Genomic DNA, 13,730 nt, shown 5'->3' on the forward strand with positions numbered 1-13,730 from the left:
CAAGAAGCTTATAGCTTCTTGGTTGGGACCAAGGTTGGGACTTGGTCGGGAAATTTCTTGCGGAAGTATTCTGGCCTCAGAGCAATAATAGGTTTATTGCTCTGAGATTCTGGCAGTTATAAAATATATGAAAAATATTGCCATAAATAATTTTACGTCTTATTAGCTGGTGTTATCAAGGGTGTTATACATTGTCTATGCTAAATATTATTCAAGAACCACGCTTTACATTTGTGGAAATAGAATGAAAATTGGTTTAGTCGTTTTTAAATTTATCGTGAACCTATACATACGGACCTTTGGGCGGCTCCTAATTTTGAAACTTGAAAGGTCTAAGGCCCCGTTTCCACCTGCAAGTAAACTCGCGGAAGTCTTGCATGAGTTACTTGCAATGTCGTTTACATATCCTGCAATTTATTGCTGCAATAAATGTCATGCAAGAAGCTCGCGCATCATACTATCGCAACTTATCGCGGAGGTGTTTACACACCAGATCTTGCGAGTGACGGGATAGGAATTACTGTTACAATTTTTCTATTCTATTTTGTGAAATAAATCGTATACTATAATTTATAATGTGTACTATTTAATGTAAAATGATCTAATGAACTAATGTAAATAATATATTGTTTAAATAATAACTTAGTTAAATTATAAAATTAGATAAGCATAATATAAATATATTGTATGCCAATTTGTTGGTGAATTGTGCGGACATGAAATTTATTATAAAAACTTTGTAACCACAACTCAACAAATAAATTTTCATTTCACTTCATTTTCAAAAAATAATCACATTATTCCATCTTAAGATCTCATATAATCCTATTGACTTTATAGTTTCTTCATTCTTCACAAGAGCATTCACGACTCATTAATTTCAAATAAACAAAAATCAAAAGCCATGTGGGCGATACTTGCAGCTTGCTGCGAGATATACGGAACTAGACCGATAAGCTGCGAGAACTGTCGCGAGTAGACGCAGTCATGTTTACACATGCTGTCGCAACTTCTCGCAAGAAGCGCTTGACAAACTGTCGCGACAGAACTTGCAACATAGTTTACACATGCAAGCTGCTGTCAGACAGACTGTCGGACAGTTCTTGCAGAAGTTTACTTGCAGGTGGAAACGGGGCCTAAAGAGAAGGATGGAAGATTTCTCGATAAGGACAAACATTACAAAATCCAAATATTCTTAATCTACACGCCCGCTGCGTTTCTTAATTTTATATGTACCTACATTTACATAGTATATTATAGGCTCCTGAAATTCCCCAGCTTCAGACACACAGGAGATCGAACCAGACTCTCACTTGAATAGTTTTATCACTAACCAATGCACTAAATAGGTAGGTAGTAGAAGTGGTCTCTCTTATACTGTAAATATTACATATTTTCAAAATAACTATTCCCGGGGAATGACCGATAATCATATTACCTATTGCCTATACCCAGAGCCTCTACCTACAAACAGAGACAGACCCTTTAAAATAGTTCTCGTAAGTAATTGAAGATTCCTACCTAAGCCTATAATTTCGTCAATCGCCAACAGTCGCCTATCTTGACCCTTAGTCACGTAGACACATGTATTATTCACTGCAAGCGTGACACGTTTGTAATAGACACATTACGATATCTGGGAATCCTTAACCAGATACCACATTGGCTCAAGTGCCAAGGCTTTAGTGACGTAACACGTGAAAGTCGACGGGTCTCGACCACCACTTGCCATCAGATGTTAGTCGACTCTGTTACTTAATCGCAGTAGACGCGAACCACTGGACAAGTTTTAATGCCAAATTTAAGTGCGTATATTTAATAAGGTAAGTTAAAAAGATTATTACTTTCTTTTGTAAATAACTTTATGTTTAAGTTTAATTGCGATTTTATAAAAGGATAATTATTTAAGTAAGTATAACTTATTTAAATGTAACGAAACGTTGTAGTATGAATTACATAAGTAATTTAAGTTATAACAATTATGGAAATTTTAATTAAATGCACAGCCCCCTTTCTATGGTGCGCACTGCTCAGTAATTTTTAAAAGCCCGAATTCGCAGGTTTTTACCGAAACTAAATATTATATTCCTACTGCGGTGTGACTTGTTTTTATGCAATACTTTGTTAGTTGCTATTGAAGCTAAAATATCACGGTCTGTTAACTAACATACACTTTGCATATATACAATATATTGTAGGTACTACTAACCTTACTTACGTCTACTAACCAAGTAACCAACCTGCTGTTAAAAACCTCAGAGATAATTCAGTTTACATATTTTATCCATCAGCTATATTTTTCAGGTATATCTAATATACTGATTTTGATAATATCAAAAAATCGGTTAACTATTTTGATAACTACAAGAATAATAACTGTATTTCTGCTTAGGGTAACATCATTACGATCACGTTGGCCTTATGAACACTCATTATTTGATTAAGTAATTACTTTAAATTATTATTATCCTCTGAATCACCATTGAAAAAATAGGAAAAAATAGTACAGACAATTCAGGGTTACCTATTTTATGGGGTCACCGCTTTTATCATGTGTAATTTTTTTTTTGTTATTAATCTGCTTGAAAAAGCATTAGGAACTGCAGTAGTAGGTAAGTTTTAGGCATGTTAGGTAAGTATATTATAAGTGAACAATAATTAAATTAATAGGTCTTTATTTAAACTTAAATAATAACGACATATATATTGAATCTACCATTACAAAAATGCACATTTAATAAATAATAAGTAAGAAATGCGTGCATCTATAATTTAATAATCGATTAACTAAAAACACAAAGTTTTAACTATTGTTTATTGCTGTTCGTACACAAATATTCTCACGCAATTTCATTCAGATAAGCATTAGCAACGACCATGAAATAGAGCCATACTTCTAAAAAAACAGTGATTACCAGAAAACAAAGGACCAAAACAGTAGTCGACAGTTTCTTCACGACACATGTACTTTCCATGAAGAAGCAGGACATTGGCGCAGCGATAGAGAGCCCTATAAGTATCAAATCCATTGCGAATATAATCCAAATAGACACCGCAAGAGGGCCGGGTGAGCCAGACGTAGCGCCCAAGAACATAAGGAAACTGGCAATAGTGAGCAGCAATGACGTCAATCCAATAGTTAGAAGAACACATTTCTTCACTGTATCATCGACCGGTGCCGTGTCACTTTTGAAAAAGAATGCCGTAACGGCTTTTTCTACCAGACCATAAAGCACAATTCCAGCTATTCCCGTACCACCCATCCCCAATCCGAATATTGATATTAAATACGTAGCATACTTTGGAGGGAACATTCCAAAACAACGCGTTACTTCGGGCATATTATCCATCTTCTTTGATTTATTATACTTCCTTGTGTTCAGATTCTAAGTAACTAGTTATAGTTTCCTTTTTGAAATGATATAGTTACCTACGGTTAACGACATACCTAATAAAAGAAAACTTTAAATAAATACAAACCTGACGGACGCCTGATGTTGTCATTTTTTCAAAGGCCTAACTGTGGCCATAACCCACAGCCATAACCTTAGCCATAGACCAGATTGTATTAAAATAAATGTTATACTAGGAACGAAAAAAGGTACATAATAATATCCTATGTGTTAATCCAAGTTACCCTGCTGCACAAACGCAACAATATTACCTACATACCATTCAATTAATGCAAAATGAATGAAATGTAAGATTTTTTTTTTTAATTTTTTAAGCTCCCGCAAATCACGAAACGTTAGGCAATATTTTATGCTAAAATCTGATTCAGCCTATCCCACCTAACCGCAATTAATAATGGATAGAAAAAAAATTGCTTTAATTTTATATTATCAATACCGCTTTGCACACCGCACATTAATATTATTAACGATTTATACTTATCCAATATTATAATGTTAATGCGTCTGCATATAAGAGAAATCTATAAAATACATTTTGTAAAGCTTACTGAAGTTCTGAATACACTTTGTTGATACAACTCTTTTTATTTCAGATGTACTCAACGCTGTTTATACTATGCATATATTCAATGAATGCGCTGTCTTCACCAGTCGACTATCCTATCAAAATCGACCTACCAGTGTACGACCAGCCCGGACGCGGAGGCCCGTACGCTCAATCTGCTGACGTTCACTTAGCAGAACCATTGCTAGCTGAAAATCATCCTGGCGATGACACCAAGTATAGGCTTGACTCCAACTTCATCTCTAACAAATTCGAGACAGCAGACACTATTCCATATAATGATCCAAACAAACAGGTGTGTAAATAAGAATACTGTTAATTTTCCCCATTTCATTCAATATCATATTAAATTTACAACGGAGATGTTGACCTACCTTAACAGTATACAACCATGTAAATTAAATCTATACTTATATTATTAAGCTGAAGAGTTTGTTTGGTTGAACGCGCTAATCTCAAGAACAAAAAAAAAATACGAAAAAATTTGAAAAATACTTTCGGTGGTGTTGGATAGCCCGTTTATCGAGGAAGGATATAGGGCATAGGCTGTTTATCATCACATTAATAATACATAGTACAGCTAGTAAATTATAATATTTTAATTCCTTTAAAATTAAAAAATATATATATTTTGGCAAATTTCTTAAGTTTTTTTTTCATAAGATCCTTCTCCTGGCAATAACATACACAACAAAAAAATAATTATCGAAATCGGTCCAGGCTTTCATTCATTTTTATATATGGAAAATTATTTCTTAGATCGCGAAAGACCCAAGCATACACCTGGAGTACGAAGGTCTTGGAAGCAAAACGCTCTCCGTGAAAGAAAATGTTCAGCATGTTGCTGCAGGGCTACTGCAAGTACGTACCTATACTAATAATATAATAACTATTGTTTTTAGCTAGGTACATAATATACTTATGTGCCTAAAAATTTCGATTGTTTTGCTAAAAATCCATACCTACATCTAAGACCTACATTATTAATTTCATGTAGATAAAATAAACTATGAGGACTGTGTAACAAATTATTTGAAATCTATGATTGGTGAACATGACGTAGATATCTATTTGTTACTATTTTTAAGTCTAATTATGAGCCTTTTTGAACTATATTGAACCTAACGATGTCAACATATTACGTAACCTACATGTTACCATATTATATTACACATAATTTTAACCGTTCTTACAAAAATATTTAATAATACACTTTTTTTAAACAGCCAAAACCAATCGTAGACACGATAAAAGAAGAGGAAAAGTATGGAAACGACGGTGACAAATTCGCTAGTGCAGGCCGCGCAATCGTCGGAGGCGCTGAGAGCATTTCAAATTTCATCAATTCGTTAATAGCTGTAAGTAAAATTTAATTAAACATTTACAAAGCCCCGACTTCATTATGTATTATAATATATAGTACTAGAGGTCCGCCCCGGCTTCACCCGTGGTACATATTTCGCAATAAAAGGTAGCCTATGTCCTTTCTCAAAAATCAAAAAAATCAAAATTGTTTATTTGTCCTTTCTCAGGTATCAATATATCTCCATACCAAATTTCATGCAAATTGGTTCAGTAGTTTAGGCGTGATTGAATAACAGTCAGACAGACAGTTACTTTCGCATTTATAATATTAGTATGGATTCTACTTATGAAGTCCTTACATTTGATACCCATATGGATATGGGGGCAGTTGTGAAACAATATTTAATCCTCCATTTTGAGGAGGAGCACGGCTTCTTTGACCGATTTACATCGAACATAGCTAAGAACACTCAAGACTCTTCCCGTCGTTTTCGAGGCAGGCTTAAATAATTTTATACAAAATGTAAATTTACACAAGTCATAAAATGTATGCATTAGCACTGTACGTATATGTACCTACTTATATCTTTATTTTTTCAGGTACCTGGATCGATATTGAGATCAATAACGCGAACAGCATCCGAAAAACTTAACGCATTTGGTGGTAAACTTGTAGGGTTATAAACATTAATTGTTTGTTATATACATATTTTGTAAATAATAGTTAAGTAATGGTTGGTTATTCTTCCCTTCATTTAATTTTAAGTAAATGACTATTATCACAAATCGTTACGAATGGATTTAGTTAATAGGTACATATTCGTCAACCTATTATATATATATTAGCTACACGCAAATTGAAAATTAGATAATTATTTACACTATTTTAGCCAAGTTTTAAATATGCTCTTGCGAAATTGAAATAACGTGTTGATTATTTTTAAGAATGCGCAACTATTATTAATTAAACACGCCATAATCTATGTGGGAATAATTTAAAAACATACATTATCAAAATAAAACGATTAAAATGTAAGTTGGTAAAATGTACAAAATTTTATACGTAATATAAACGATTTAACTGAAACATTTTTTATTTAATACATACCTGTGTACTTTAATTTGTGATAACATTACTATAAACAATAAACCAATATACTCAAGCTATAAACTAAAAAAAAATGGTTTACTGTCTCATTTTATCTATAACTAGCGGTCCACCCCGGCTTCGCCCGTGGTACATATTTCGCAATAAAAGGTAGCCCATGTTCTTTTTCAGGGTCTAAAGATTGTCTGTGACAAATGTCATAAAAATCTGTTGAGAGGTTTGCGGGAAAGCGTAACAGACAGACAGACAGAGTTACTTTCGCATTTATAATATTACTAGCGGTCCGCCCCGGCTTCGCCCGTGGTATATATTTCGCAATAAAAAGTAGCCTATGTCCTTTCTCGGGTAACAAAATATCTCCCACAATATCTCCATACCAAATTTCATGCAAATTGGTTCAGTGGTTTAGGCGTGATTGAGTAACAGACAGACAGACAGACAGAGTTACTTTCGCATTTATAATATTAGTATGGATAGTAGTTTTTTTGTAATACACGATCTTGAACTTATAAGCTCTAAGAAGGTAACAGAAAACTACATTATTTCATAACGCAAAATCTACAAGTAGGCAGCCAGTGTCAACCCTATGGCCCTTTAGACGGGGTCACAAACAAGAAAAGAATTAGTAAATATTTAAAATTATATATTTATCGCGTTTCAAGGTTTCATAAATTATGAATAGTTTTTTATTTTCCAATGTTATATTAGTCTATCGGCTATAGTCCCATCTATTTATATTTATAAAATTATCTAAATTGGTCTAAAAGTTTTCTGCTGAAAATATATGTAGACATCCTTGTTAAATATCTACTAGATGATAGCTCTCCGGCTTCGCACGGACGCTATTATGTATGTTATCTTTATACCTACTTTATAGTTAAAAATTCCCGATAAAAAACCCGCATCAAAATCATTAAATAAAGAGTTCGTTCAGTTTTTAATAAAATATCCTAAGAAAATATCTATCATCTAGGTACAGTTCAATTTCGTTAGCGATAATATGTTGACAACAGATTATAATTTTGTAATAGTAGATACGAATAATGCATTGTGCAACAGTACAACAAAGTATCGTAACAATTTGCTAATAAAACACGCCTACCAACACATTTTAAATACAATATTTAAATACCGTTCCGTTTCTTTAATGATGAATAACATCAATGTCACAAATACAAACATTCTAAGGACTCTGCCAAGGACTCTGCTAAATAGGATAGTTATTTCAAAAAATTAAAAGAACATAATATAATGGTACGGGAGCTACCAACGTTTTAAAAAAAGTCATTTTAGTATAGTTGGGTTTTTGATATGCTGTTTCTCTTGCTATTTCGGTTAGAGCCCGGGCTGTCTGGCTGGCGGTAGTGGTTGCGTTTATATCTACACAGGAAGATATACATAACTTTAGTCATTTTTTAACGCGTAATTTTTAATCTTTTGCCTTTAGATAGATCCATCAGACACAATATTTTTATTACAAGACGTTTTATTCGTTGTTAAATGGGTGTCATACGTAATTTTTTATTTAGTATAATTAAAATGTCATCCAAGTAAGTGAAATTACACGCATGGATCGCGCGCGGCACGTCCACACCGCCCGCATCTTTGGATTGCGGTGGATCGTCCGGTGTGGACCCAGATAATGGTTTGGTAACTGCACTAGAAACGCGTCGAATAAAAGAATAATATAATAATACATGTTTATGTAATAGATGGAAACTTTTTTGTTACTGGAATTGCAAATTTATTATTTTAGGTATTTGAAGTTATATTAATTATAAATAAGAACTTGAAAATATACATTATTCAAAAATTTCGCTAAAATGTATCAGTAAATGTGCCGCTTGGCACATTTCACCCGCGGGCAAAATCAAGTATATTTCTATAGCATGTGTTATTCTGGTAAATAAATAACATCACTGTTAAGTATCATCGAAATCCGTTCAGTGGATTTCCCGTGAAAGAGGGATAAACATACTTACATCTTCACAAACTTTTGATAAAACATTTTTGAGCATAGAAAAAATTACTACTACTAGCTTTCCGCCGCGGCTTCGCCCGCGTTTTCACAGAAAAATTCCGCATTGTTCCCTTCTTTGGACCCCGGGTTTCCGGAATGAAACCTATCCTATGTGTTAATCCAAATTACCCTCTATGTGTGCTTGTAATCAGTTCAGTAGTATTTGAAAGAAAGAAAGAAAGAAAGAAATAATTTATTTACTAAAGGCCAACAACAGATATAATAAAAGAAAATAAATACAAAAACAGAGAAAGGGACAAAAGTGTGGCAATATTTGCATGAAAGAGTAACAAACATACATACATCCATCCTCACAAACTTTCGCATTTATAATATTATTGTAGGATAAATGATGTACAACTCGACCAAGCTAAGTTAGCACCTCGCGTCGATTACGTCACATTGACGCTCATGTACGGTTTTCAAAAAAGGATTCACTATGACTTAAAAAAAGTAAACAAATATTTGTTAGATTTTACTTCGCGCTTATTGTTTTGTTTGCAGTTTGCACCTCGTGGGAGCATTCCAACGAGGTGCTTAGCTTGGTCGAGTTGTAAGGCTAATGCATTATGCAGTGTTCATTGTTAATTGGAATCTTTTCGACATAAAACACATAGAGAAATTTTATATACCATCGCAATAGCTAATTAAACATTAGACACACTTCACAATTTGCATAGCATTTTCTATAATCTACATTATCACTTTTGCACGACTGAACAACCAACATGAATACAATACTCGCCTTTCGCCTTATTTATTTGAGATATAGAAGCATAAGAAATATATATTTTTATGTAAGTATGCATAATAAAAATAAATATCAATTGCGAGCGCGTGCACAAGATCCACTTATGAACGAAAGTTCTTTGCTTTTTTATTTAATTATGAAGATAACTTTCAGTCATACATATATATAAAATATTTTAGCATAAAAAATCTAATAAGTTGCAATAAAAAATTACGCAAAGCAATAAAGGCGGGGAAGGAAAATGAATAACATACAAATTTTGCTTAAGAAATCACATTCAAGTATATTATTTTGTTTGTTATTATAAAACTTCTCTGCTGTAATGATGAATACACTAAAGAAAATATCCGCGAACTTATTGATAAATCCATTTTCACAAAATTCATTTTTCTTGTAAAATCGTATGTACGAAATAATATAAATATATTTTTCTATTTCAACTTCATAGTGTTTTTAAAATAAACCATACCGAGTATCAAATCATCGACGGCAGTAAATGCCGTGCAACTTAACGATAAACATTTCATTTTTAAAAACCACATATTTATACAATAAAGTAAAATTAGAATAAACCCCAAAACTATTCCCTTATGGAAGAAATGGATTATGTTTTCCCAGCAAACATGACAATGAATAATATAATTATAGTTAGTAATTAAATATTATAGACTACTAGTTTTATTATCTATAATAATTGTAATTACACGAAACGAGTTGGATATATACAGTGAAACTTGGTTAAGTGGGACCTGGATAAGTGAGAAACCTCCATAACTGTAACTCATGCTGAGGTCCCAACACTTTGGCACTGAATTACCTCTATTAGTGAGACGAGGTAAACCTCTATATCTGGGATTTGTTCTTTCGATTTATCGTCATAGTTACCTCTATAACTGAGACAGCGAGTAAATTTTATATGCATAAACCTCTGTAACTGAGATAACATTGTTTGTTTACTGATTCTTATTCTACCCACAAATTCCACACGTATAGTAGAGCCATTTTAATAGGCAACATTTGACAGTTCAACAAAATTCAACAACGTAACCTAGTAACGACGACATAGAATAACAATATGATATTTCGTTTTGTTAGAACTGCACATTTGCTTAACTTTTTTCAATTATGATTACATATTTATAATAATAATGACCGATACAAGTAATTTTAGGATTTGATTTTACTGATAAACCATTCTAAACATAATAAACAATTTCTGATTCAAAGAACTGACGTCGCTACAATTTTGTGTCAATAAACCTTTTTTCTTTTTAAATACCAGAGACGTTACTCTAAATATCGAAATCTGTCATCTAGAATCGAATGCATTGATTACTTGGGAATAAAAATTATCATAAATTATTGACATGTGTTTCAAGTTCGATTGACAAATGTTTCAAGTCCGTATCGATTAATTCACTTTAATCGATGTTTTTAAGCAGGTTACTACCCTATGAAGATAAAATTGATAGACGTCAAATGTTGCCTATTAAATTGTCTCGACTATAATTCCAAGTACGTAAGTACAAATTTTGAGCTTCAATTACCTTCAGTTTTAGTTCCGCTTTACTATCATACAGATATTTATTTGAAAAATGTCAAAACGAAAGCTACAATCTTTATCATCACGTGAAAAACTGAAGTTAATATCCGTTTATGAATCTGTATTCTCACCTCTATTAATGGAACCCTCTGTAAATGAGACAGATATTTATTTATACCTGTATATCTGAGACACTGGGTAAGTGGAATACCTCTATAAGTGAAACGACATTGCAGGTCCCTTGATGTCTCACTTAACCAGGTTTCACTGTATTATAAAAATAATTCAAAAACAAAAACAAAAATGTACATCTAGTTCTATTAATATAATACATAACATATTTCTAAATCTACTCATAGGTATTGTGATACATTTATAATATCTCTAAATATTCACCATATAATACAGGTGCCAATGTAATTAAGCCTTACCCGTGACGGTTTGAAACATAAAACATAATAAAAGATGGTTATGATCGGGTATATACAGGATGTCCCAAAAAGTAGTGATAAACGGAAGCTGGGAGGTAGAGGACCTAGAGGGCTATCCAAATCACCCCTATGTATGTCATGCGATTTTTCGTATTTTCGGAGTTACGACATTTTTTTCAATTTTTCATGTATCGCTGAGTACGATGAGATTTTTATTTATGGTGACGTGAATTATCGCACTAGATGCTTGATTTTTTTGTGTTCTAAGCTGAAAGATAGGCCAATTCAGAATGGTAACATTTACTATCGTTAGATCTTCGAATGGAATTAAAAAAAAAGAATTAAATGCCAAGAAAGATAAAATTACCCAGTATGTTCACAACTTCAAGGGCCCATAAAAAAATAAAATCACTTAAAAAAAGTTTTCCATTTAGCTTTTAAAAACTTGCTCTATCTATCAGGTACCCTAAAAATTTCATTTTATTATTCAGAAGGCTTCAATCGAAAAATTTAAATCTAAATGTGGTAAGTACATAATTTTTATTAACATGATGATAATTATAACCAAATTAAAATCAATAAATAAGTGTTTAATTACCAGACATTTTTAAAATAACCCAATAATTGACGTCACCATGAGTAAAAATATCATTGTACTCGGCGATAGATGAAAAATTGAAAAAAACGTCATAACTCCGAAAATACGAAAAATCGCATAACATACATGGGGGTGATTCGGATAGCCCTCTAGGTCCTCTACCTCCCAGCTTCCGTTTATCACTACTTTTTGGGACACCCTGTATAACCCGAATGCGCCATGTCTATACTAAGTTTGTATTCGAACCTCGATCGTCGGCTTACTGGCCGGCGCCGGTGTGCGAGCGAGATCTATTGATGATAATACGGTTGAAAGAGAAATCTATCATGTGATCGGGTATTACATACCCGTGTTCTTAAATTGTTGCGCCTATACTACACTTGTTAATATTCCGACATATTATTTTAATAAGAATATGTGGAAAAGAACATGTTCCCGCTCGCATTTAAGTTGGTATTGTTTGACGATCGACTTAACATGGCACCAATCCGTCGGAACGGCTTACAATACATCTAACATATAGTCTCGGGATCGAACCGGCGAGACGGAAACGTGTTCACGTAACACTAAGTGGGGAAGGCGGCACGCGCGGTGCATTACGGGCACCGAAAAAGCTTCGAACAAAAAATAGCGTGGGGGCGCCGCCTTGGTGAGCCGGAATCCGGGGCCGCTCACTCCGAGTCGACGTAGTCCAGCACGGAGAAGTCGACGAACTTGTCGGACCTTAACCGTCATGGGCGCGTGCGGCACAGGTTGCGCACGGTCTCGACGTACTCCTTGTTGTGCGCCAGCACGGTCTCCTGCACGCGCGGCGGCAGCTGGTCCAGCGCGGGCGCGGCGCCCTCCTCCACGTCGGTGCGCCGGTAGAACAGGATGTACGGCGTGCTGGCGCGGTTCAGCTTGCTCAGCTCCATCTCGTCCGCGACCGTCACCACGTCGTCGTTGTACATGAACCACTGGTCGCGGTCCTTGGCCAGCGTGTAGTAGTGGCCCGAGTCGAGCGTGGTGCCCGCGTGGATCACGGCCGCGAACAGCACGTACGACGAGTGGTCCTGCTGCGACCGCACCGTCGGCAGCGTGATCGTCATGTTGTGCAGCACCGACAGCATCAGCTTCGTCTGCACCTGCAGCTTCGCGTTGAATCTGCCGATGCGACGACTGGGTTAACTTTCATTTCGTATAACAAACTATCTATGATCTAAAATTTAAGAGATTGATCAATTAAACATTTATAATATCTCTTAGTAATATGTAGTTGTTTTATTGAATAACCTCATTTATTTTCAAAATCGATTATACTTAATCATTGAATCCCAAACAAAATGTAAATTTATTAAAAAAAACATTCTTAATCTCCTAACCCAAAAGCTAACAACTCACTTGAAGTTCTTCAACACCAGTATCAGATACTTGGGCGTCGTTTCGATGATGACGCTGCGCTCGGCGTCCCGGAGGCCGCCGCAGTCGTTGCACTCGTACTGGTTGTCGCCGGTGAGGCTCTCCTTGGAGCAGTAGTACTCGAGCAGGCTCTGCACGCTGTGCTGCCAGCCCTCGGGCTTCTCGGGGAAGGCGAGCTGCAGGTCGCGGAACACGTCGCGCGAGAGCGACGACGAGCGGCACTGCACGCACTCGATGCGCGTCAGCAGCACGCCGCCGAACATCGAGTCGACGAACGAGTCGCGCCGCAGGAACACCGTCTCGCTCAAGCGGGACCGCTTCCTCTGCGAGCCCATCGAATCGCCGTCCCCGACCCGCTTCAGCACGCTCGAGCACGATCCCGCTGTAATACCACACACGGTTACTATAAAATTACGGTTACATCTAAACAAAATATGTACAAAATTCGATTCGAATTATAAAAATAACTTTTGTTTAGAAATTAAGGATTTTCAACACGCAACGGTCACGAGGAGTCGCTCGCTGCAAATTGTGCGAAACTTAGGGATAGTAATATAAACAAATCGAGTTTAAAATCCGTTATAATCTTTAATTTCTA

General features: G+C 35.1%; 3 protein-coding genes across 5 annotated transcripts in view; 1 reads left to right on the top strand and 2 right to left on the bottom strand.

Moving 5' to 3' along the window:
- The first annotated feature begins 1,601 nt into the window (after positions 1-1,601).
- On the top strand, positions 1,602-6,370 carry LOC123705414. The gene is made up of 5 exons (XM_045654169.1): positions 1,602-1,823; positions 4,007-4,273; positions 4,738-4,839; positions 5,205-5,336; positions 5,884-6,370. The coding sequence occupies exons 2-5, from the start codon at positions 4,007-4,009 to the stop codon at positions 5,965-5,967; spliced, it is 585 nt and encodes a 194-aa protein (XP_045510125.1). The 5' UTR covers positions 1,602-1,823; the 3' UTR covers positions 5,968-6,370.
- Positions 2,836-3,436, bottom strand: LOC123705415. The gene has a single exon (XM_045654170.1). The coding sequence runs from the start codon at positions 3,348-3,350 to the stop codon at positions 2,841-2,843; it is 510 nt and encodes a 169-aa protein (XP_045510126.1). The 5' UTR covers positions 3,351-3,436; the 3' UTR covers positions 2,836-2,840.
- Positions 6,371-12,339: 5,969 nt separating the features above from the next.
- The window catches only part of LOC123704923 (ubiquitin carboxyl-terminal hydrolase 35), a 44,553-nt gene continuing 43,162 nt past the window's right edge, over positions 12,340-13,730 (bottom strand). For all 3 annotated transcript variants that reach the window (XM_045653421.1, XM_045653422.1, XM_045653423.1), the window contains 2 exons: positions 13,115-13,514; positions 12,340-12,877 (listed from right to left, as the gene is read on the bottom strand). In XM_045653421.1, the coding sequence (XP_045509377.1) occupies positions 12,466-12,877; positions 13,115-13,514 (812 nt within the window). In that variant the 3' untranslated portion in view covers positions 12,340-12,465. The remainder of the gene's footprint in view (positions 12,878-13,114; positions 13,515-13,730) is intronic.

This window comes from Colias croceus, chromosome Z (genome assembly GCF_905220415.1).
Source record: "Colias croceus chromosome Z, ilColCroc2.1".
In the NCBI taxonomy this organism is placed as follows: domain Eukaryota; kingdom Metazoa; phylum Arthropoda; class Insecta; order Lepidoptera; family Pieridae; genus Colias; species Colias croceus.